The sequence below is a fragment of the Daphnia pulicaria genome, chromosome 12, assembly GCF_021234035.1.
Source record: "Daphnia pulicaria isolate SC F1-1A chromosome 12, SC_F0-13Bv2, whole genome shotgun sequence".
NCBI lineage: Eukaryota > Metazoa > Arthropoda > Branchiopoda > Diplostraca > Daphniidae > Daphnia > Daphnia pulicaria.
Window position 1 is genome coordinate 2537607 of NC_060924.1, and position 23419 is coordinate 2561025.

The 23419-nt window shown below is 37.9% G+C and overlaps 8 protein-coding genes across 10 annotated transcripts in view; 2 read left to right on the forward strand and 6 right to left on the reverse strand.

Moving 5' to 3' along the window:
* LOC124316136 (sporulation-specific protein 15-like) overlaps window positions 1-23419 on the reverse strand; it is a 610960-nt gene that overhangs the window by 426851 nt on the left and 160690 nt on the right. The window lies entirely within an intron of this gene.
* LOC124316145 overlaps window positions 1-23419 on the forward strand; it is a 411551-nt gene that overhangs the window by 11500 nt on the left and 376632 nt on the right. The gene's annotated exons all lie outside the window — the stretch shown is intronic.
* Window positions 905-3372, reverse strand: LOC124316302 (glutamate receptor U1-like). The gene is made up of 9 exons (XM_046782166.1): window positions 2794-3372; window positions 2640-2734; window positions 2482-2575; window positions 2262-2417; window positions 2045-2195; window positions 1744-1961; window positions 1551-1679; window positions 1340-1488; window positions 905-1264 (listed from the first exon to the last, which is right to left on the reverse strand). The coding sequence occupies exons 1-9, from the start codon at window positions 2947-2949 to the stop codon at window positions 1036-1038; spliced, it is 1377 nt and encodes a 458-aa protein (XP_046638122.1). The 5' UTR covers window positions 2950-3372; the 3' UTR covers window positions 905-1035.
* On the reverse strand, window positions 3597-7874 carry LOC124316132 (protein strawberry notch-like). 2 transcript variants are annotated; one of them, XM_046781883.1, is made up of 11 exons: window positions 7651-7874; window positions 6500-7587; window positions 6286-6443; window positions 5620-6243; window positions 5414-5548; window positions 5250-5360; window positions 4931-5192; window positions 4444-4868; window positions 4134-4375; window positions 3924-4068; window positions 3597-3865 (listed from the first exon to the last, which is right to left on the reverse strand). In XM_046781883.1, the coding sequence occupies exons 2-11, from the start codon at window positions 7512-7514 to the stop codon at window positions 3752-3754; spliced, it is 3231 nt and encodes a 1076-aa protein (XP_046637839.1). In that variant the 5' UTR covers window positions 7515-7587; window positions 7651-7874; the 3' UTR covers window positions 3597-3751. The 2 variants fall into 2 exon arrangements, with proteins under 2 accessions (XP_046637839.1, XP_046637838.1); XM_046781882.1 differs by having other exon boundaries at window positions 5620-6443.
* Window positions 8124-10289, reverse strand: LOC124316307 (glutamate receptor ionotropic, kainate glr-3-like). Its single transcript, XM_046782172.1, has 9 exons — window positions 9950-10289; window positions 9771-9865; window positions 9609-9702; window positions 9366-9524; window positions 9132-9282; window positions 8849-9066; window positions 8654-8782; window positions 8441-8589; window positions 8124-8364 (listed from the first exon to the last, which is right to left on the reverse strand). The coding sequence occupies exons 1-9, from the start codon at window positions 10079-10081 to the stop codon at window positions 8136-8138; spliced, it is 1356 nt and encodes a 451-aa protein (XP_046638128.1). The 5' UTR covers window positions 10082-10289; the 3' UTR covers window positions 8124-8135.
* Window positions 11809-13180, forward strand: LOC124316420. Its single transcript, XM_046782354.1, has 3 exons — window positions 11809-12068; window positions 12138-12465; window positions 12529-13180. The coding sequence occupies exons 1-3, from the start codon at window positions 11865-11867 to the stop codon at window positions 12999-13001; spliced, it is 1005 nt and encodes a 334-aa protein (XP_046638310.1). The 5' UTR covers window positions 11809-11864; the 3' UTR covers window positions 13002-13180.
* On the reverse strand, window positions 15685-16422 carry LOC124316587 (pro-resilin-like). Its single transcript, XM_046782605.1, has 3 exons — window positions 16336-16422; window positions 16171-16272; window positions 15685-16109 (listed from the first exon to the last, which is right to left on the reverse strand). The coding sequence occupies exons 1-3, from the start codon at window positions 16339-16341 to the stop codon at window positions 15825-15827; spliced, it is 393 nt and encodes a 130-aa protein (XP_046638561.1). The 5' UTR covers window positions 16342-16422; the 3' UTR covers window positions 15685-15824.
* Window positions 18537-23186, reverse strand: LOC124316404 (glutamate receptor ionotropic, kainate glr-3-like). The gene is made up of 13 exons (XM_046782332.1): window positions 22928-23186; window positions 22137-22750; window positions 21708-21896; window positions 21507-21646; window positions 21278-21435; window positions 20904-21202; window positions 19903-20837; window positions 19726-19820; window positions 19568-19661; window positions 19340-19498; window positions 19112-19256; window positions 18808-19025; window positions 18537-18714 (listed from the first exon to the last, which is right to left on the reverse strand). The coding sequence occupies exons 7-13, from the start codon at window positions 20059-20061 to the stop codon at window positions 18538-18540; spliced, it is 1047 nt and encodes a 348-aa protein (XP_046638288.1). The 5' UTR covers window positions 20062-20837; window positions 20904-21202; window positions 21278-21435; window positions 21507-21646; window positions 21708-21896; window positions 22137-22750; window positions 22928-23186; the 3' UTR covers window position 18537.

Here is a 23419-nt window from a genome sequence, read left to right on the forward strand (position 1 = left end):
TGAATGGCTCGGTGAATGGCTTCCGACTGTTGTGAGCCCTGAGCAGTCAGCTGTGTGGGCTGGTGTTGTTTTGTTCACAAATATATGAAAATTAAGTAAAAGGGAGATACTAATAAATGCGAAAAAATATTAAAATTAAATAGAAGTAATAAATATCTAATTATAAAGTGGATTTAATAACTTGAATTCAAAAAAATAAACGCTGCGGAAGGATTACCTGGCAACGGTTGGCAGACGACTAAAGCAGACAACGAGACAAAGAGGGGTGCGAAAGAAAAAAGGGGTGTCTGTTTTCGCTGCTACAAACGGCGTTCCATACATGAGCGTCGAACTTATGGCCGACGCCATTTTTGATTTTGCACTGCAGACGAACATGGATGCAGTTACAGAACAGGAATGCCAATTTATGGCAAACACTGGAAAGAAGATCAACTTTTACCATGGCTTTTACAAATATTTTGCCAATGTAAAATAAGAAATTGTCTTTCAGGAATTTAAATACAAGGAAAAACTGTTGAAAATCCTAAACATTCTCCTTGAAATTTACACTGTTTTGATTATTCCCTCCGCGCTGGCGTGCTCCGCCATCAATGATGTGATTAAAAGTATGAAAAATATAACGCCATAAATTTGATACATGTCTTGTATATGTCATAACCATAAAGCGTGAATTAGAACTTTTATTCGAGGCAGTTGCATGTCATGAAAGGACGGCCTCGAAATCTGGACGCGAGGCAAACGTGGGAAATTCGTTATTTTAAAATACTTTCTCAGTTGCGCAACCCACTTCTTGGACGATTGTCTTACAAATCCACATTGAACGAAAAGTAAATGATTAATTACAAAACCTCATCAAAATGACGATCACTAGGCCTACTTAAATTGTGTGTTTATGTATTTAATCAATTAGTTGTATTACAATTAAGCCAGTTTCTTTCATATAATATCTAGACTGCCTCAGCTAGGAAACTTAAAACACATATTAACAAAAATGTCTGTTTTAGATTAGTTAGACGTTAGATTGCCATCGTAAGATCATTTTGTCTTAATCTTCCTAAGAATGCATTCGACAAACAGAACAATGAAGCTCAATGCGGATCCCAAGGCGAGAATAACAAACGCTCCGGCCACGTCTTTAAGTTGAAGTGGAACAATTTTATCAGCTGCAATCTTCTTTGCTTCAGAGACAGAGCAGCGATTGTAGGGAACGGCAGATCTTCTTTCAGCATATTGGATCAATCCTGCTTGTTGCATCAACAGGAGGCTATTGTGAAAACAAAATGACAGAAAATTAAAACTGAAATTTTGATGAAATTATTTGCTCTAACACGTTGTATACTTGTAATTGACGGAATTCGTTATGGGACTGTTTTTCGGATAGGTGAAGGTTTGTGGGCGACTATAGAAGGTCTTTTCGGCCAGTGTTACTCGACATTCTTTATTGATTTTGTAGCTCTGATCAATCAAAGATTCACCTGTAGACTTGATCTGCACAATGGATTTTAAAATGTAAAAATAGTTACGTAACTAAAAATGTATCAGATTTTTACCAAAACGAGAGCAGAATTTTCTTTGACGATAGTAGATATATCGTCGACAGTCAAGGCATTACGAATACTCCCTTCAGGGCGATATCGCATACGCTCGCTAATTTTCTTCATAGTTGCATCCAATGAAGACTTTTTAATTAAAAAGAGAAAATCAGACATTTCTTTGGATGTTAAAAATCAACATGGTACTCACCATGATATACTCCTCTGTACTAGATCCTTTGATAAGTAGAGGATTGACTGCTCCATTGTTTGCTAAATCTTCAATGGAACCCACAGTCGCCTTAAAATTTGGGATGGACAAAATCGAAGTGTACGAGGCTGTAAAATAATTCATGATGATAAAACTTCCGAAAAAGGAAACAAGGCAGACTAGACGTAAAGGCGTCGATCGATTTCTCAGCGTAGCCCCTAACACAGGAATATCAAAATTTTGATTTAAATTACAGCTGTAACGATCTACAGTAAAAAGTAAAAATTAAATGGTGGAAAACCTTGGATCAACATCCAGATGCAAAAATAGTAGAAAATCCAAAATGATAAACTATTCTGGCTTTCCATATCCGGATTTGATTTTGTTAGACGGTGAATGATCCAAGCGGACAGGATCATAAATGCGAAGAAGCAACCAATAGCCAGCCAAGCCTTAAAAATGAAAACAAATCATAATTTATCGTAAGTTTTGTATGCTTTATGTAATTTAATATTTGCCTGAGATTGGAAAGCTGAAGCATCCACCCATTTAGTTTTCTCTTTCGGAAAGGGAATTAAAATAGCAGCATCAACGAATAGAACGGGATAGGATATGTCTGACACCAGTAATTTAGCGGAAGAAGGAGCACTAGTAGTGACACACATGTCAACTTCCTGAGATGGAAAGAAAAACATTAAAAATTATCACCGTGCGTCGTCTCCAGAATTATATACATACCCTACGTTGCATCTGTCCGGTTGTTCCAGTCCAAGAACCGTTTGGACGAAGATAACCAGGTGATAAGATGTCTGAGGGTGGAACAATTGTATATCTAATTTTTAAAAAATAATAAAAAATAATAGTAAAGCGGGAAATTGCAGTAACTTAAGCATTACGTGAACTTCATGTGACTTGATAAAATTTCCAGGATGATTTCCTCCAAAATACCCAGGCTAACAGTAGTCAGCTCTTTATCTTTAACCAAAGGACTCTGAAAATGAAAAGTTCTTTATGAGCTTGACTTTAATTAAGTTTTAACTCCTGGTTTACCTTGGTAGCGCTCAGAAGAAGATGCTTATTCTCAAGTTTGCTTTTAAGGTTGTAAACGTTAGCATTTGCTTTGAAATTGTCAATAAACAAAAATTCCGTCACACAAAATAGCACAAAATATCGAATAGCAAATGAAAACGTGTTCTTCAAATTCATTATTCTCGTAGCTATGGATATCCTGTACTTATACCATTAAGAAGTCATTAATTCCCTTTTACAACACTAAAAATTATACAGACTAACTTATCGATTAAGCGAATGGGATTCAAAATGTTGGTTGCTGGTTGCACTGGTTTTCACTCTTTAGAGAGCCCCGTTTTCTAGTGCGTGAAGGATGGTGCTAGAATGACCACTGAAATACATCTCTGAGTTGTTGTCGGTTTTCCCAAACTTGCTTTGTGTGTTGTGGTTACCATTTCCAAGTTCTTCTTTTCAGTTTCAAGCAATTCAATCTCAAATTCAAGCAAGGATTCAGTGAACTTTCATTTCCTATTAATACGTCCGCAGTCGGATCGACGAAAAGTAAAGCATTCGAGCATAACGTTCATTCATTATTGCTATACACCATACTTTGTTGAAAACAACCTATTTAACAATGCTTAAAACACAGCGCTAGTTTTAGAACACATCGAACCTGACAAGTCAAAGTCAATTCAAGTTCATGAAATAGACGACTTTCAACAGCCACAGTGCTACTTAATTTCTAATTCAAACGAGAAAAAGATCACAAGAATTTGTGATTTTGTTAGCAAAATAAAAGTTTTTACCGACTTATAAAGTGGTCCTATCTTAACCTGAGCAAATACAATGTAACAAATTCTTGTATGAAAACGACAGGATTGAATTGGATTACAGAAATTTTGAAACAAAAAAGCTTAAGCATTTTAGGAAATGTCTATGTCATGCGCTTCGTTTTACATAAGACACTTTACCTTAGCAGCGAAACGGAAGTCACAGGTTAGAATTTTCCTCTTCCGCAATGCTTGGTAAGAAGGTTAGAAATGCTGGACTCACAGATCGTCGGGATAATTAAACCAACAGTCCTTTTGCCCCCGACGGGTACACAGGCAACCTAATAAATATATTTCATTTACATTAAAAGGAGATTTCAATCGACAGAAACTAGTTACCTGCATAGTCCCACTGGCATTGAGTACAATCGTTTCGACATCTTTCCAGATCGAAAGTACCGGCCCACACAAAATGTTGTACGTCTGCAGCCGCAAACCTTTCCGACATTCGAGTCCCATTGCCTTTTTAGCACATCGTCCATACCTAACATTTCAGGAAATAACATTAGTTAGCATATTTAAATGGAATTAAATAAGAAAATAACGAACCAGTAGGAATGATAGCAATCGGTTTGAGAAGCGAAATATAAATCATCCCAATACTGTCGAGCTTCAACAGCAGTGACTTTACGTAATTTCTTTTTCCTGTCAATTAAAGACTGTGGCATCATTTGCAGACCTGTATTGGGTCGGAAAACCTTGTACAAGAATTCATTTTGGTCGCATCTGTCAGCGCTGACGGGGATGTCACTTTTCTCAATGAGCGAGACTCCACATTTCCCATTAAGAAACTGGAGAATAATAAATGGAATAATTAAAAATAAGAAAATTAAACAACAATTTTGAACATTTTTAATACTTCATTTGAAAGATAAAATCCTTCGTTGGCTCCAGTAATAGAATTCCATTTCTCTTGAGCCGTTTCCCAGCTCATTCCTCGGTCGAATTCAAATCGATGCAGTTCGATTTTGGCCGCTGACCCCGTTGCGATGTCAGTGGTGAATGTTTGAAGTTTAGTCCGGTGGATATTTTTACCTTCGCCAATGTCAACAATCCCCATAGCGCTGAAATCGGACCTCGTTTTGGCGTAGTGGATGGTCATTGACAGAGTGTCGGTAAAGTATTTGTACAGCCTTGTTTGGAGCTCCACCGGAACGCCCAGGATCCGATTAAGAAATTTAGGAAGATGAGTGTTGTAAGGCGGTGGAAACGCGTTAGGAGCCCAATCCGTACCCAATGCACATTTCTTAATTAGTCCAACTGAAAATAGAGCTTCACTTATGTCTAACAATTAAAACGAAATTCAGTTAGAATTTGAAGGCTCAATTAACTATTGTCGTGCAAACCTTTGCAAAAATCTCCTAAGTAGTCAGCTGGTGGTGGGACAACTGGTTCTTTGTACCCTAAAATGGATCGCATCGTAGATTCGAGGGCCAGCCATCCGTGCTGGTCGTCTATGCTGAATTCGCTGGGATCAACTGGTTCGATAACATGGCGATCACCAGAGTTAGTTGCGCCAAAATTTTCAAGATGTTTGGCAACAATCGAAGCGAATCTCCTTTCACCCGCTAATTCCGAGAACAAGATGATGAATTCAGGTGCCGTAACCTATGACAGAAGAAATTAAATTCGATCAATTTTTAACTTGATTGAAATATCTTTTACTTGATTGCTCCTATGGACACATCCAAACTGATGAATGGCTAAATCAGCACTTGACGGACACTCCAGTAAAATGTAAACACGACGGCGTTGATTTATCACACGCCGATCAGCCTATAAAATTAAAAATTAAACCTTATTCACACGTTATTAACATGAGCTAATACGTGAAGTGAAATTCCGTTGGTAGCAGCTCGAGAGACGATAGCAATATTTTTCTCTCCATCCACAAATCTTTCCCTTTCACGAACATTGATCATCTCCAGATAAACATTCGACTCTGAACGAGATTCGTATAAAATCTATCATAATTTAAAAAGTGTCATCAGTCATTAGATAATTTACAAAGACTAAATTTTAAGGTAGAACTCACCTGCCCGTTGTCTTTCTGGACGACACGGCCTTCCCGATTCGAAATTTCGGCCACATTTTGAGGGCCTCCCAATTCGTTAATTAAATAATCCATCCAATTACTTGGAAGTACAGCCCCAAGCTTCTCGATTTGCGCAAAGAGTTGATTTCTTATCGATGGCAAACTTTCACGGTCATTTTCCGCACCTTCATTCCATCCTTCAAACTCCAAATCGGATGCGTCGTAATATTCGGTCGGCTCGGATTTCTTCCTTTTAAATTTCTCATCGGCTTCGTAGTAAGGCTTCCGTTTCCCTCCGACGGTTCCGTCGTAATAACCGGAAACAGGAAAGTGCCTGTTGACAAGAGATAGCAGAATGTTTTTGGTGGTCGAAACAAAATCCGACAGTCCACCACCTTCTTTTTCCATCTGCTCCAAGGTGTAGGCTTCGCCAGTCGATTGAACTCCAATCACGACACATTTTCCGTTTTTCACCGCCTCTTTAGCTATCCTGACGGCGTGCATTACTTTGGCAGAGATGGACAGGTATTTGAAATATTTGTTATGGGATAACCAGTATTGAGACCACAATGGTCTTCGCATATTTTGAGTGGAATTCACAATTTCTGTCGCTCTGGTAAGCGACTGACGTAACTGATCCCACAGTTTGACGGAATTGTCGAAAACTTTGATGAATTTCAAGGTGAGAGAGGCCTCGACAGCTTCGAAGGATACGTCTTTGAAAGACATTTGTCTGGCCATGAACATTCCGCTTTGTTTCATCTCCATTCCAACTATTTCCATGACACCGGCAGACTCAAATGTATCTATGAAAGCTCTAGATCCTGCAAGGACGAAACATTAATTTGAATATACTGCATCAAATGAAAAATTAAATTACCTTTGAATGAAGTCCCTCGACCCCAAAGTCCCAGACGGTTCATGTAACTCATAATCCGGGGCTCTGAAACTCCTGTGGCGCAAATGTAAACGATCCTGGCGTTTGGCAACTCGTTCTGTAAATCGCAAATTGCCAATTCTATTGAAGATTCATTCTTGGAACCTTTGTAAAACAGTTCCTTGACTTGGTGGCATTCGTCCAGGATGATGACGCCATCGAAATGTACTCCGCACCACTTCAACAATTGTTTCAGACCCGTCTGGTATATTCCGATTGACGATCGGACTTGTTCGACTAATGCCGAATAAGTGGTGAATAGAACCCCTTTCTCGCAATCCAACATCCTGGAACTGGAGTCTAATTGGTTCAGGGAGCAGACGGGGATGAACTCGGCTCCAATGTCGTGAAAATCTCGTTCCACGTCGTATTTGAGGTCGTTTGAATCGGAGATCCAAACAGATTTCTTGCGTCCTTGAGTGTAGTTCTCCACGACAATTCCGGCTGCAATCCGGCCTTTGCCCACTCCGGCTCCATCTCCGACAAGAAATCCAGCTCGAGATCCATCCGGCAGCCTATGTTTATGCCTTTGACAGGCATGGATGATGGGTTCCAGTTGTACGGCTGATAGAGCTCCACTGTCGATGATTTCTTCAGGCAAGACGAGTTTATACCAGGCATCAGGAAGTGAAACACTGGCCAGTGAAGCGTTTTCGACTATCTGGTCTGGATGTTTCTGAACGCGTTGAACTTTGAACGAAGGCATTTCGTTCGATTTAGTTTCTGCAGCTGGCATTTCTGGCTTTTCATGTTTAACAATCACTTGTCTTTCTAACTGTGCAGGTTTGCTGCCACCAACATTTTGGTGTCCATCATCGACATCACTTTCATCAGAGGATAATGTGACTATTTCCTGTTTTATCGAAACTTGGAGTTTAGGTGGATATTTGGTTGTTGTTGAAGAGACTGAATTTGACGAGTCCACTTTTTCTTTTTTGACAATTACATGCCTTTCCATTTTCTGAGATGCTTCCGATAGCTAGTCAGACATGTCCAGACAATAACTCTAGTTGACAAGTGTACCACTAGGCCTAATGAGAAAACAGCTTGACTTGAATGCATTTTGTTTTAAATAATTTACTTGGGAAACTTACCAGCAGAAGAAATATTTTCGTTCAATTTCTGGACACGAGGCGATTACAGTTCTTACAGTATTTTCTTTTATTCTCTCAAATTTAGAATTTCAAGCACTACGTCTAATACATAAGCTTATGAGTACGTGTTAACATCAAATACAAGATTACAAGTTATTACAGCTGCCAATTCGTAAAATATTCAGAGACGTGCAGTGCAAACATGTTTACCAGCTGAAGGATTTTGTGAAACTGATGAAACATTTCCCCAGGGTAAATTTATGGAAAAACAAATGAGCGACGAAAGTCGAACGACAAGTAAAAAGAGGAGGGAAAATGTCCCACTTCTTCTTGGATTTGCTTTGTTTACGTATAGAGTTAATCTAAGTAAAAATGTCATTACAAACCAAGGTCATGTGTGTCTCATATACGTTACCCCTAGTTCCCAAGAAACTCATTGTGACGTAACGGTTAATAAAGAATTAATTAAAAAAAACAAAAAAACATCATTTTGCGTTCATCTTCTTAAAGATACATTCGACAAACAGAATAATAAAGCTCAATATGAATCCGAAGGCGAGAATAGCAAACGCTCCGGCCACGTCTTTAAGTTTAAGTGGAACTGCTTTATTAGCTGCAATCTTCTTCGCTTCAGAGATAGAGCAGCGATTGTAGGGAACGGCGGATCTTTTTTCGGCGTATTGGATCAATCCCGCTTGTTGCATCAACAGGAGACTATTGTAGAAACACAGAACAGAAAATTAAAAATGTGATTTTGTAAAAATTATTTGTCTAACAACAATTTGTATACTTGTAATCAACGGATTTGACTATGGGGCTGTTTTTCGGATAGGAGAAAGTTTGTGGGCGACTGAAGAAGGTCTTTTCGGCCAGTGTTACTTTACAGTCCTTGTTGATTTTATAGCTATTTTCAATTAAGGATTCTGCTGTAGACTTTACCTGTGCAATTAAAAAATAGATTATGCCAATAAAAATTTACGTTTAGTATTTGCAATGGATTTACCAAAATTAGGGCGGCTTCTTCTTTTACAATAGTCGAAATATCGTCAACAGTTAACGCATTAAGGATTCTTCGTTCCGGATGTTTTCTCATTCTGTCCCCAATTTTCTTCAGGGTCGGATTTGTTGAAGCCTAGCGCAATAAGTTCTTAATTTCACTTTTTCGTGAAAGGGAAAATTACTTGAATAACAAATTTACCATAATGAACTCGTCCGAACTGGAGCCTTTAACAAAAAGTGGAATGACTCCTCTGTTGTTTGCTAAATCATCGATGGAAGAGACAGTCGTTTTAAAGCTGGGGATGGATAAAATCGAAGTATACGAGGCCGTAAAATAATTCGTGATTATGAAAATCCCGAAAAAGGAAACGATACAGACTAGTCGAATGGGTGTCGATCGATTTCTCAGTGTGTCCCCTAATAGGCGAGAAATAAACATTTCGGAAAAATTTGAAAAATGAAAGAAATAAGTATTAGAAAACCTTGAGACAATGTCCATATGGACATAAAATAAAATATCCAAAACGGTAATGTATTCTGGCTATTTTGATTCGATTTGGAGATGGTCATGCGATGGATAATCCATCCAGACAGGATCATGAATATGAAAAACGATCCGGTGGCCAACCAAACCTTTTTTTTTTTAAAGAGTATTTTATAATTAAAATAGAATTATAGAATTATGCAGGGTAATATCGCTCTTCTTTCTTTTTTACCTCATTATTCTTAAAGGTTGAAGTTACTATCCACTTAGTTTTCTCTTTTGGAAATGGAATTAAAATGGCGGAATCGACGTACATCACCGGATAGGATATGTCTTGAACCGGCGTCTTAGAGGAAGCCGGAGCACTAATAGTGACACACATGTCAACTTCCTGAAATCAAAAGAAATTATTTTTACCTCCTTAAACTTAGCTAGCCTATTAATTATTTTTAAAAAATCCAGTTAGAGCCGCTACCTTGCGTTGCAACTGTCCGGTTGTTCCAGTCCACGATCCGTTTGCTTGACGAACACCAAGTGTTAAAATGTCAGATGGAGGAATAATTTCATACCTAAACGACAACGAAATTTTGTTACGATAATTCGTGAAAATTAATTTGAAATATAAATTAGTTGATACGTGAATTTCATTTTATCTGCTAAAATGTTGAGAATAATTTCTTCGAAAATTCCCATACTGACAGTCGTTAATTCCTTATCTTTGACTAAGGGGCTCTGAAAAATGAAAAGTAAAAATTTGTAAGGATTATTACAGGAAAGACTTTTATGCTCATATTTGACGATGGATAAGAGACATACCCTTGAAGAGCTCAAACGAAGGTGATGATTTTCAAGTTGATGTTGGTTAACTTTACTGACGACCTTCGTGAAGGAATTTACCAGTAACAAAGCGACAAGCCAACAGAGAAAATTCGAAGCCTTATTCAACATTATTATTTTATGCTTTTCTTACAAAGTTATGTTTTAAAATTGTCTCCTGTAATGAAATAAAGTATAAGGAAATTAGCCTAGCGTAGTCTTCGTGCAGAGCAACTTGACTCCTGAAGAATTCGCCTTCAACTCCGGATGGAGAGAGCCGATTGACCCATAATATATAGACCAAAATGACGACAGCACCCACGCTTTTCTCTCTTGGTTACCATTTGTTGAATTGTAGCAACGAAACCTAAATTTAACGGGATAACATGTAGATTGAATTCATCCATGCGGAGAGTTCGACTGCTGGTTCATTTCACATTCTCCGTTGAATTACAAAGTTGTTTAAACAGTTATAGTCTCATTTACAATTGTGATGGATCTATTTCAATTTGATTTCATTAAATTTTAATTATTTCCTTCTCGTGGTCGCAGTCCAAAAAATAAGGTAAGGGGATCAAATTGGTTCGACTTTAATTTCTTTGCGAAAATTTTACAATGTATGCAACTAGACTAAATGAATACACACACCAAGTTTGTAGACGAATCTATCTAAGCCCATGATTACGATGAAAGTGGCAAGGTGTAACTCGACAACAAAAATGTCTGCATGAAAATTTAAAACAACTTACGACAGTCGCGTGAATAGATTTCATGAACTCCACCAAGCAATCAGCTGACACCACGAGAGTAACAGTCTACTTAATTTCACAATTGCTGACGCACATGTTTTACCATATCTAGTCGCTAATGTCTTTCGATAGTGAAAGGCAATGCTTGGCTATAGCGTTTTAGGATTCGTCGCTACTTAGGGGATTAAAAATAAATGATTTACTGCAACGTTAATGACAATCAAAATGGTCCTATCGACTTGTTATTGAGTTAATTAAAAGTTAATTAAACGATTGCTACGTTGCGTCGATTGCACTCGTCAATCGACAATAATTTTCCTTCACGTCCAGTAATACGCGATGAGTGATAAACCAAATCAGACCAGTCCGCAGGGTAAACTCCGTTTCAATAAACGGTAGATTATTGTCTAATGTCCATAATAGCCACGTAGAAAATAAATAATACGAAATAATATCAGACCGTCATGCTGACATTAGACTGTATGACATTTAAAAATTCTAATCACGAAATCTATCTTCTTTCGACAGGGATATATTATACAAACACAAATAAGACTCGTCATTTACATCCGCAATAATATCTCAATCTATCAAGCGTAACCTTTAAGTTGAACGCAACAACGAGTCAAACTCCATAAATTGAAACGCACGTCCAAAGTTGGAAACATCATTATATAACAAATTCCGAACAACTAAATAATGGCATAATATATTCGCACTCACTTAAGTTGCTTTGCTGTTGGTTTTCATCTGTTGGACTAAAAACTGACAAAAAATGGGCAGTTTTAATCAGGTGAGTCATGAAAAGCGGCGTCATGACAACCAGTCAATCAGTGCGGAGCCATCACGCATCGAAGATAAAGCGGAATAATAGTCGTTAAACAAAACAAAAATTAATTTCTCTCGAAACAACCTATAGATTCAACTAAACTTAACGGGATAATTGGATTATAATAGAGACGTAACTATTTGAGTCATCGTAAAACAAATATGTTGCTCAAGAGTAAAAAACAAATTTGGAAACAACAGTCTCAACAGTTTATCTTTTTGGGACATTTTGCAAGATAGGCGATTGATAAAACCGCACGAAAGGTATTTAAACTGGAAAGTGGGTTTTTCTGTCGATTGTTACTTGCCGCTTTTGTTACAAAGAAAATCGAGTAAAAATGGCTCGTTTGTCAATCTGTTTTGGTTTGATGTTGATTTTAAGTTGCGGGAAAATTTGTTCCTCTGCAGGCTCTGCTCTTACCACATTTTCTTTGGAAGATAAACTGAAAGAATTGGAAGTGAGACTAGAAGCCAAAATTGAAGCTAAAAATGCTCAACTTGAAGAAAAGGTGACACAACTGGAGGCTCAACTCGAACTAAATGTAAGTCTATACTTTTCAATTTAATTCAAAGTTTCACTGTGGACAAACACTTTTGCTTTCCTATGACAGAATGAACTAAGACAAGATTTGGCATTGAAAGTAACTCAATTAGAGGCCAAAAATGCCCAACTGGAAGTTAAAATAGGAAAACTGGAGGCCAAAGTTGAACAACAAGATTCGTTTTTAACTTCCCTTTTACGTGAGAAACGCACAGCAGCAGCAACCGACTCGATTCCAATTGGCAATAATCAATCAGCTGTTGCCATCAACGGACTGCCGTCTTCATGCGTGGATCTCAAAATGATTGGCCACACCCTGAGCGGAATTTATTCCGTCATGGGATCAGCGAAAATGGAATCCGTTTTCTGCGATTTCATCAAACTCCCTGACGATGCGGGTAAATGTTTTGTAATTTCACGTATTAATCAGTTGCAATTATCTTTTTTTTTTAATTCAATAGGTTTCCAGAAATTTATCGGATACGCCGACGTCAAATCGACGCCCGTCTATTTCTACGTCCAGAGAAATACTTCATTTGACGACGTATACACTCCGATTCCCTTCCAGTTGGCACGGGTAAACGTTGGAAACGCCATGAATTTGACGTCGGGGATCTTCACGGCACCGCGACCGGGAATTTATTTTTTCTCATTCGCGGTTACGGCGAATCTTCTATCTTCAGATTCTACCGTATACAGTTCTATTCTTTATTTGAACGGGGATATAATCGGGAGTACTGGTGTTCTAGAGATTATTGGTCCCGTTGATCAAAATACTCCGATGTCTTTTCCGTCGACGCTAAACTTGAAAACAGGCGATCAAATCTGGGTGCAGACTACTTCTTCTAATGGTGCATATATTCCAGACGGCGACCTCCACAATATCCATTTCACGGGTTTCATGTTGGAGGAGGAAATTGTCGCGTCCCTTTGAGGTTCGACTTCATCGGCGACACAAACCAAAATGCGCAAAATGTCGAACGTCGACACGAACATTTGGGAAAGGGAATTTTTAGGGGGAAGGGAAATAAACTAATTCGTTTCCAATTCATTAAGGAGCGGATATTTCTTTACGAATATTTGTCAGTGTATGCAACTTAATTTACTGAATACACACACCAAGTTTCAAGTTTTTATCTGTAAAACTCTAGACGTTACAAACAAAAACCAATTTTAGTTGCCAGATTTACAAGAGAAACAGGGTAGATAAGACACGGGAAAAATTCCTTCGCCTCTAATAGTAATTCCTTTACGGTTTGGAATTTTCAATTAATTCAATTAAATTTCAGTACTGTAATCGTCCAGAATAATTGGCTTTTCTATCTCTACAAATAAGGGCAGGGGAGGGGACGTGAAAAACTCAATTTGATTGCTAGATATGAAAATTTATTTAATTTTTGATTTTTAAATTTCGCTTTCAGTAATTACACGAAAACGATGCGTCTAGCCGTCTAAAACATATTATTTATAAACAAATATCTAATTATTTTAATTCGATTCAATTCAATTTTAATTGTATTTTATTTTCTCACGGACGCAATATGAGAAAAAATAGGGAAGGGGATGAAATTCGATCAACTCCAATTCGTGAAGGAGTGCGAATTTCTCTAAGAAAATTGAACAGTGTATGCAACTATGAATTTTTAATGCACAGACAAATTTTCAAGCTTCTAACTGTAAAAATGTAGACGTGATAAGAAGAAAACCAATTTTGATTGCCAGATTTACTAAATACAGGACCAGAAATTTAAGATAATTTTCATTCGCTTTTAATTCGATAACGGATTGGAATTTCTTCAAAAGTTTTTCCCAGTTCCTTGCTCATTATACTTTTGCATGGCTGAACTAAAATTCACGCGTCTATCTGCAAAATCAAGGGCAGGGGACTTGATTTGATTCCACCCACCCAAAAAAATGTTATTGCTGATCGCAGGCTCGCAGGTTGAAATTACAATCAGAAATGAAAGCTAAAACGCCTATGTTGCAAAAAATAACAAAACATTTTTTAAAATCAAAAGTGAATTTCACGATAACTCCGCAAGAAATGGACGACCACGGTGTCAAAAAAGACGAAAACTGTCAGTTTCAAATGACCAAACTGTTGAGAGACTGACAATTGAATTGAACCATGTTGTGTTAGTTAATTAAATCAAGATTCTTCTTACTTTGATGACGTTCGTTTGGTCTTTAATGTCAGAGGTAATAAATCTCATGCCAAGTGCCAAGTGCCAGGCTCACGGTCACTCACGGTCTTTTGAGGGCTCAAATTACGTTGATGATAATCTCTACAATCTCCATCTCACTAGTATAATCAAACAACTGAATGGTTTACACTTAAAGAAACATGTGAACTGAGTTGGCAGCCCCATCACAGGCCACAGTAAAACGCGTCGAACTCTTGGTTTGCACTGCAGACGAAACCGATTGATGGAGTAAACAGTACCTGGCGCTGGCGGTGATAATATAGGCTAGCAAATTTGAAATTTATTTTTTTCAAATTTCTTTTTCTTAGACGATTGCCATGGAATTCGAACGAAAAATGAATAATTAATTTAAAAACCACATCAGTGTGACGATTTTTACTAACATTAAATTATTCGATTAATTAACAAGAAATGACAAAACTTGCTGCTAAAAATAGCCAAGTAATTAAAAAAAAAGTTAAGTAATCAAATGGTCGCAGATTAATGATTTATCTTTCAGCTGGAAGGCGACTTATTTTTCGGCCATCTCTTCCTCCCTTTTAAGATAGAAAAGCAAGCTTATCAGCTCGCCGCGAAGGGATAGTCGTAAGTCAGTTGAAAACTGTCTTAAATTAAACATTCAGGGCCTATTGTTAAGTCGGAACTATTCACAATTCACACTTTTTTTCATAGACTTTGTGGTCTTAAAACGGGATTTTTCTGACACAGTTCAATATCCTTGCAAGTTATTTACGTTTAGTTTGCTCAAGTCATATTTTCCTATTTTTACACATAAAGTTCAATGATTGAATTTTAAAAATAACCATCTTTTAGTTTAATTACTGCAAAACATAAATGCAAATCTGCTGGTTGCGTCATGGTTGGGACATCACAGATTGCGTCATCACGGGGATGCTATGGACATCTGGTGGTGATTCATTTTGACCTAAATTGAAAAAAGTTGTAGTCGCCACCGCCAGATGTCACTAGTCATTAAGCTGTTATTTTAGCAGTTTTTCATTAATTACAGGAGAACTAATTAAGTAAATGAAATTATTTTTGTTCTGGTCGCACCGCATATTTTTTGTGTAATTTTTAAGACCAAAAAGTCTGAAATCTGTCGTGAAGCACCCGAGTTATGGAGCGGGACATACATACATACATACAAAGTGACATGGTTTTTATTTTTCTGCGTATGCGATTATTAGCTTCGCCCTTCGGGCTCGCAATAACTTGGCTCTAGATTCTTCTTCTTTGATGAAATATGGAATTTTCTATCTGAATTTTGGATCAGCTGATGTTTCAGTTGAGGCCCACAACAGTCATTACTAACAATCCCCGAGTTATAAAAAAATTAAAAAGCTATGCAGCGAAAACAAGTTTATATCATCAAAATGCCATAAAGATTTTGCGAAATTAGAAAATTTTAAAATCTTGTTTTAACGTTTTACATTTATTCTTCCATATATTACAAAAGATTTAGTTACAAACTTATTTAGGAATTGGAGAAAACGCATCGGTTCATTATTATGCTGTCCCTGCAGATGCTGCAGATTGTAGAGTGTTCGGGCTATTTAAGCACTTGGGTATGGTTTGGCCTGTTCGGTCGGATAACTCGCCGATGGTTTGTTGCTGTAGGAGGAAGGTGCGGGATACTGGGCCTCTCCTTCGTATTTGACTTCAGCGACGTATCCGTTTTGGTCGGCTCTGTAGGTGACGATTTGGGTGCGGCCATCGGGCAAGGCAACGCGGTAGGATCCGGTCGTGACTTTGCCGTCGCTTTCCTGTTGGTGTGAGAAGTCGTTCTTGCTCGGCTCGTCCTTCACTTCCCAGGCAAACGAGTGCGGCATGGGAGCGTACTATGGAAAATTTTTTAATTTAAATTTTGATTTAAACACTTGAACGTTATTTTTAATTTACCTGTTGTTGTTCGTAGGATGACTTGGCGGCATTGCCGGCGTATTGTTCCTGTCCGACTGTCATAACGACAGCCAACGAAACAAGGGCGACGATAGTTTGGACCTGTTTACGAGCATTAAACTAAAATAAAAGTCGCAATCATTTGAGTAATGAAATGAACAAGACCTGCATGTTGGTTGGTGAAGCTTTTGGTAGGAGAATCGAGAATCGACTGATGACTTTTACCCAGTCGACACAGTCGTTTTATAGCGGTACACTTTTTCCACGGTGACAAAAGCTATTTCCGTTATGGTTAGATTGGCAGTAATGAGTGAGTTATTATTACGATTTTGTGCTGCCCTGTGAGAAAAGGAAAAAAAGGGAAACTTGAGGCGGATAAAAGAAGACGATTATTTTTGCACGTTCACTTTTGCGGTTACTATCACGACCAGCAGACTTTCATTCGAGTGTCGGCAACCATAGAGAATTGCATGTTGACGTATGCTTGCCTTTTTCCACTGTATTTGTTGCTGGGCTTGTGCCACATCTTTATTTTCCCATAATATTGCAAATGGAAAGAGTGTTACTTCTCTATTTGTGCAAAAATTGAGATCAACGTGATTTTTATGTCCACTAGTCCTGAAACAAACTGATTGCCGTCGCCGGGGCTTGACGTGAACGCACGGTCGGTTAAACACTCAAACGAAGACTCTCTCTGGACATTTGTCAATTTCTTTATATGGTGTAACTCCTTATGACGTAAACGGAGATTTCTTTTCGGTGTAGTTTCTTATAACCTACAATTTAGAGATTGCGGAGCGTAGCCAACCTCCAATTCCAATTGGGTTCACTTGAATTATTAGTGATTAAACTTAAATCAATCAAGCGATCGATCTAAAATTGATTTGCAAATTTCAGTAGACTCTATTCTATAATTTACGCTAATACGTATAATATTCGTGCAAAATAACGCTATAGCCGTGTCGCCATCGGGAAATCAATTTGGTATTGATTGTCTGTGAACCACCGGTGAATCGTGACGAAAAGCAATTTAGATAATGACTGCAAGTGTCTTAAGTGTAATTGAAGGTCGCACAAGCCTCGACATCAATTGGAAGACTGTCGCTGTCGTTTGTGAAACTTGCCTTAACTTTGGTTATATTTAACATTTTGAAAGTATAGCGCCGGACGTGTATTAAATTCATGGGGAAAGGGGAGATTCATTATTCAAGTTAGATTGCTATACGTTTCAATTTATTGTCTGGATTGGCTTTTCAGTCGAAAGGAAATCAATTCTGATTATAATAAATTTGGCCAACAAGCCCCAAGCGAAGATAATTCAATTCCGAGAAGCTCATTTCACATTCGACATGGTTCATTGAGCACAGCGAAAATTGTGGAGTGCTACATTATTTTAGTTAGGTATCGATCTGTACTCTGCAAAACTTTCGGGCGCGAAGAAATACAAATGCAAATAAGCCAATCCTATTTTGGGTTCAAATTTAATATAAGTCGAGTGGGCGATAGTTTGGTGGGCGTTGACAAATAACGGACGATTGTATATTATTCCACCTTCTATACAAGGTAATGTGTATACAATTTTATTACAACGAAAAGTGCGCGCATAATTATGAATCATTATCGCGTTCCATATTTAGGTATTTGCTGGGTGACTAAAGAAACGTTTATTTATTTGAATGAAAATATTTTCCAACCACAAGTGACGAGTGACAAATATAGTTATAAAGCTAAATTCTATCACACTTAAATAACCAAATAAATATTTCCCCGAAAAATAAATAAAATTGTTATTATATTGATACGCTCGGTCTTTTTTAATAGAATTATTCTCAAGATCGACTTTCACGTCCTAGTTAACTGTTACTGAACCTGAAATGATTCTTGATTTTTTCTTGATTTTCGCCGCAATCAACTCGCCGATAAATGCCAAAACGCCTAAACTGAAGCCGATGGACAAGAAGATGAAGGCTCCGCTCATTTGATTTCTGAGTTTAAGCGGAGCAATTTTTTCAGACTGGGCCTTTTTCTTATCGGATATGCGGCAGGGATCGTGGCCCATCTGAGCTCGTTTCTCCGCGTATTGAATCAGTCCAGCTTGGTGCAACAGCAGAAGACTATATCAATTAAATTAACAAAAAATCAATTATATAAAATTTGGATGCGGCAATAATAAGATAAGTAAAATTTGATCTAAATGATGTCATACTCGTAATCGATTTCTTTGGCTATGGGACTGTTTTTCGGATAGGAAAATGTTTGTGAACGACTGAAGAAGGTTTTCTCGGCCTGAGTTACTCGACACTCCTTATTGATTTTATAACTCTGTTCTATCAAGGATTCTCCGTTGGATTTGACCTGTTGAAACAATTAATTACTAAAGGCGTTATTCTGCTCAAACTTATCCAATCTATTCACGATTATAAGAGCAGAATCTTCTTTGACGACCGTTGAAATGTCTTCAACGGTGTACGCGTTGAGGATTCTTCTCTCAGGATAACGTCGCATTTGGTCGCCAATCTTCTTTAATGCCGGATCGGTTGAAGACTATTTTTTTAATGTCATAAAGTATTAAACAATTATTATTCCACAGGGACAGTAGACCCTATAAGTATATAATTCTAATATTAACGGACTGACCATAATGTACTCATCTGTGCTAGATCCTTTGATGAGAAGAGTCTTGACTGAATCGCTGGTTGCCAAATCTTCGATGGAGTTGACGATCGGTTTGAAAATGGGAATGGATAGCAACGAAGTGTAGGACGCCGTAAAATAATTCGTGATGATGAAAACTCCGAAGACGGAAACGAAGAAAGTCATACGAAATGATGACGATTGATTTCTCAGCGTGAGTCCTTGAAATAAAGAAGAGAATGCTAAATATATCAAACTGGCATTTCTGCGTCTACATAGAAATCAAATCATATTTTATAATTATTACCTTGAGATGCCCATATGCTGACAAAGATAAATGTCCAGTGAAATACACTGGGACTGGTGCGTCCCAGTCTTGAATAAGTAATTCGATGAGTAATCCAAGTTGCAACGATCATGAAAGTAAAAGCCGCTCCGATCATTATCCCCGACTTTGGAAATGAATTTAGACTCGGTCATTATTATACACAGAAGTTGAAAATCTATTTTCAGACAATAAGGATCGTTGACATACCAGGCCCTCGAAAGTTGTTTCTTGAACCCAAATTCTACTTTTCTGCCTAGGAAACGGAATCATTATAGAAGAATCAACATAGACCACTGGGTAAGACACGTCCATAACCGAAGCTTTGGCTATCGATGGTGCACCCCAAGTTACGCACATATCAACTTCCTTAAATTAAAAAAAAAAAAAAAATTGAATTAAATTAAAAAGAATGAAATAATTCATTAAAACTTATACCCGGCGTTGGAGCTGCCCGGTTGTACCGGTCCACGAACCGTTCCGTTGTAGGAAACCGGATGACAAAATGTCCGACGGAGGAATAATCTCATATCTAATTATAGGATCGAAAAAATTATAGCTGAATCGTTTAGGGGTTCATTATAGTTCAAGATTACGTAAAGCGCATGTGATTCGACAAAATATCGAGGACAATTTTCTCCATTATTCCGGCGCTGACGATCGAAAGTTCGGGATTATTTAGCAACGGTCTCTTTTCATATATCAGAAAATTGACGACGAAATATGAATATTAATTTGAATTTGTTATTATTTCGTCACAAAAATCAAGTTACCCTTGTAGAGGATATTAAAATGTGCTTGAAGAGAGTGTGATTAGAATGCGCTTGATGCTCTTCTTCCAGACTCACCGGAATAATCAGATAAAATAACACGCCAAAAAAGATTACGTAACAAAGCGACGGATATTCAAACAGTCTTTTGATGGAAAACATTGCAGAGTTCAATTGCTGGATATACTCTTGGCAAGGTAGTATCTCGCGTCCTATACTGAACCGCTTCTCAGTGGAAACAATAGATTTATATAGTACTTATTGCGGGATATTGGGTGACGTTATTTTATCCAGCTGTTTTATCCGCTCAATGTTTCGAGATTCCATTCGACGAGCTGAGTTGTTCGTTCCGTTGTGGGACAATTAAACAATTCGAGAACCACTCAGTATTAATTATAGATATAATCCTGTTGCTATAGTGGAAATGTAAAACAGAATTTACTGTACGTAAGAACAATGTGTCTTATGCATTATTTAAAGGGGTCGGTACGTTGGCAATTTCAAAATTATCCGAAGCGAAACGGCACTCATTTAGAAATCATTTCTGGTAAAGTCTAAAAGGATATATAACTGTATTACTTTATTATGTTCAAGTATTATCAGCTAATGTGACCAATCTATTTGAAAGTTCTATATACATGTCAACGCAAAACTTTCGTTCAAGTTCAGAGCGCATCAAGAGCGGGAAATTAGAAATTAAAATCAAAGGCGAATCTTACTGTGCAAAGGCCGAAGGATTTCAAATAAGTTTTAGTTTGGGAGTTATATGAAACGAAAAAATAAAAATGAAATCAATAACGCAAATTGAAAATCAATTTGAATCAATAATTTATATCGATATTTGTTTTGTTTTCATGTCGGTCGCCGAATTTCAATAACAATCGAATGGCGGTAGGATTGATTAATTTTTGGACGCTGGACAGCCTCCCAATATCGACCTGTTGGGAAAACAAAAATAATGTAACGTCAACATTTGAGATCAAATGAATAAGTCAAATCGAGACCTGGATTGGGATATGTTGGCGTGCTCTGGAACAAAAGAGTCGTGACTCCGTTGGCCAAACGAACGCGACTTAAGGATATAGCCTATGGGCCGTGATCCATCCAATGTCCGCCACGCAACCAAAAATGTCTCCTTTTTTACAATCGAAAAACTACTATCTAAACCACTAATACCTATTTAAACTATATAATGTGTCAACGACGCATAAAGAAGATAGCCAGATTGGGAATGAACAATCCCTTTCAGGAATTCCCGTCGGACACTTTTCAACTGCAGCAGTAATCACTACCTTAGATTCAGCTAATGACAAACAATGGAATATTATTTTAAAAAAATTAATAAAGTAAAATTAAAAGAATGGATATCGTCATTGACGGTCATTGATGCGACTGGCCATCGCTTCCGCACTGCATCCGGCAAAGACTATACGGAATGGACGGCTCCGACACGGGTACATAGAAGCGAGCATTGAGGCGACAATGAGCGGACAAGGTGGCATTTAAATTGCCACTCGGTCACCTTTTTTCCCACTTCTTGGTTGAGAACGAACAATTTTATTTATTAAGAATTTGTTATTAATTTGTTGTGATGTTAATATCCAAACCGTAGGTGGTGACCCGCTCCTCTTGTCTAGCAGGTTTATTCTCTTTCCCAGATGACTCGACTGGGATCCTTTTCCTTATGGCGATCGACGCAGTTGACTCCAGGGGAATCCATAATAAAGAGTTCAGGTTTCAATCCGACCTAAAAATAAATGTTTCTCTCATTTTACTCTTCTGCACATAAAATTGCGTATCGACCAAACTTATTGAAGGAACCAGACAATTCTTATAACTGTCGGCAATTTGCCACAAACGCAATTGATTCAACCCAATGCTGGAAGGAGAAAAAAATTGTCGGGACTCACGGACTTAAGTCCCTCCCCGCTGCGATCACTCTTCACATCACTCTCACCGCTCTCCACACTTCCAAGCCAAAATTGCGATGATTAGCGCTAGAAAAATAAATAAAAAGGAGAATATAATACATGTCGCAGTTTGTTCATTTTAAAATCTCGTTTTGATAAATCCGCATCATGGCGGGAAATTCGACTTGTTGATGCGATCGGAAATAATTTCCCCTTCCTTCACTCGCTTACGTCATATAACGACCGTGAATTAATTTGTTTTCAATATTCTGATGCGATTACTCGTAACTATTATAGCCTATAACAAAATGTTCAATTTCCTATAACCTCATTTGGGACGATGAAACTGATGCTGTGATTCCGGTGTCTTAAAAATATTGGCAATGCTTAGCATCTGTAGTGGCGTCAATTTTCTTGCCTCAGGCGACTCGACAGATTAGGTTTCAGTCAAGGTCGTTAGTCTGTATACGTTATACTTATCAGTTAACTTGAGCAGCTCTCTTCCGCTAAAGCAAACGCACCTAATAAATCGTCCGTTGTAAATGAAATTGTAGAGCAAAACTCGTTCCATCGCGTACACAGCACGGCATTAATTCTCATCTATTGGACAATTCCGTCACTTTTAGTCTCGTCGGTTTCGTGCGAATCTCGATGCAAACACCGGGCGGCCAGGATCACCAACAGTTTGACGTCGGCGAAATTTTCAATTTTTTCAGGATCGATCCTTTCTTCATTTGCGTCATCGCTGATGCCATATCAAAACGCCAATCAAAACGGGCGATTGGGCATGGCTCTTGACGGAACACTTTGATCCGGCGAAATAAGAGCCTCATCCTGTTTTAGCGATGGTTTTCGGTTGCTCCTGCACCGTCTTTCCATCAGGATCCGCAACAGTTCGGCACATCAAACATGAAAATGGTTGCCGCAATAAATCAGGGCCACTCCATGGCGACGTTTAAATATATATTCAACAGCCATTGATATAGAATGGGAAATGAATGATTAAAATTGTCGCCATATAACGACGCCCAAAAAAAAGTTCAGATGAAACACGAAAATGTATTCCATCAAGATTTTCACTAAATAATAAAAGGAGAGGAAAGGGGGAGTGTAATTACCGGATGACAAATCCAAACCGTCCGCTGGCACCGTTCTATAAGAGACACAGGAAAGCCACTGCTTTTTTCGAGGCCCATCGTAGAGTCAAGTCGAACGCGCGGGACATTTGATCACGGCGGCGCCAGCACAAGCTGAGGGTGGGGCCGAGGACCAAAATGATAAGAGACTAGAGAGTGTCGATGGCCGCGAATAAGAAGCGAAGGCACTCTTCAAGCTCACAAATTATTCTTTTGGGTTTCTTATTTTGCCTGCAGATTCTTTTTTCTAATACAGAAATGTAAAGTTGATAGAAAAATAATAATAATATTAAATTTATTAAATTTTTTTTAATTTCTTTTCTCGCAGTTTAATGAAAAAAAATAAGTTAAACTAAGCAAAATTCCTAATATAAAACAAACGAAATTGTTTATCTTTGGGTGAAATTTTCAAAGATCAACTAAGGTCTCATCGTCTATAAAGCAAATAAATATTTAGTTCTACCACTTCAGTCT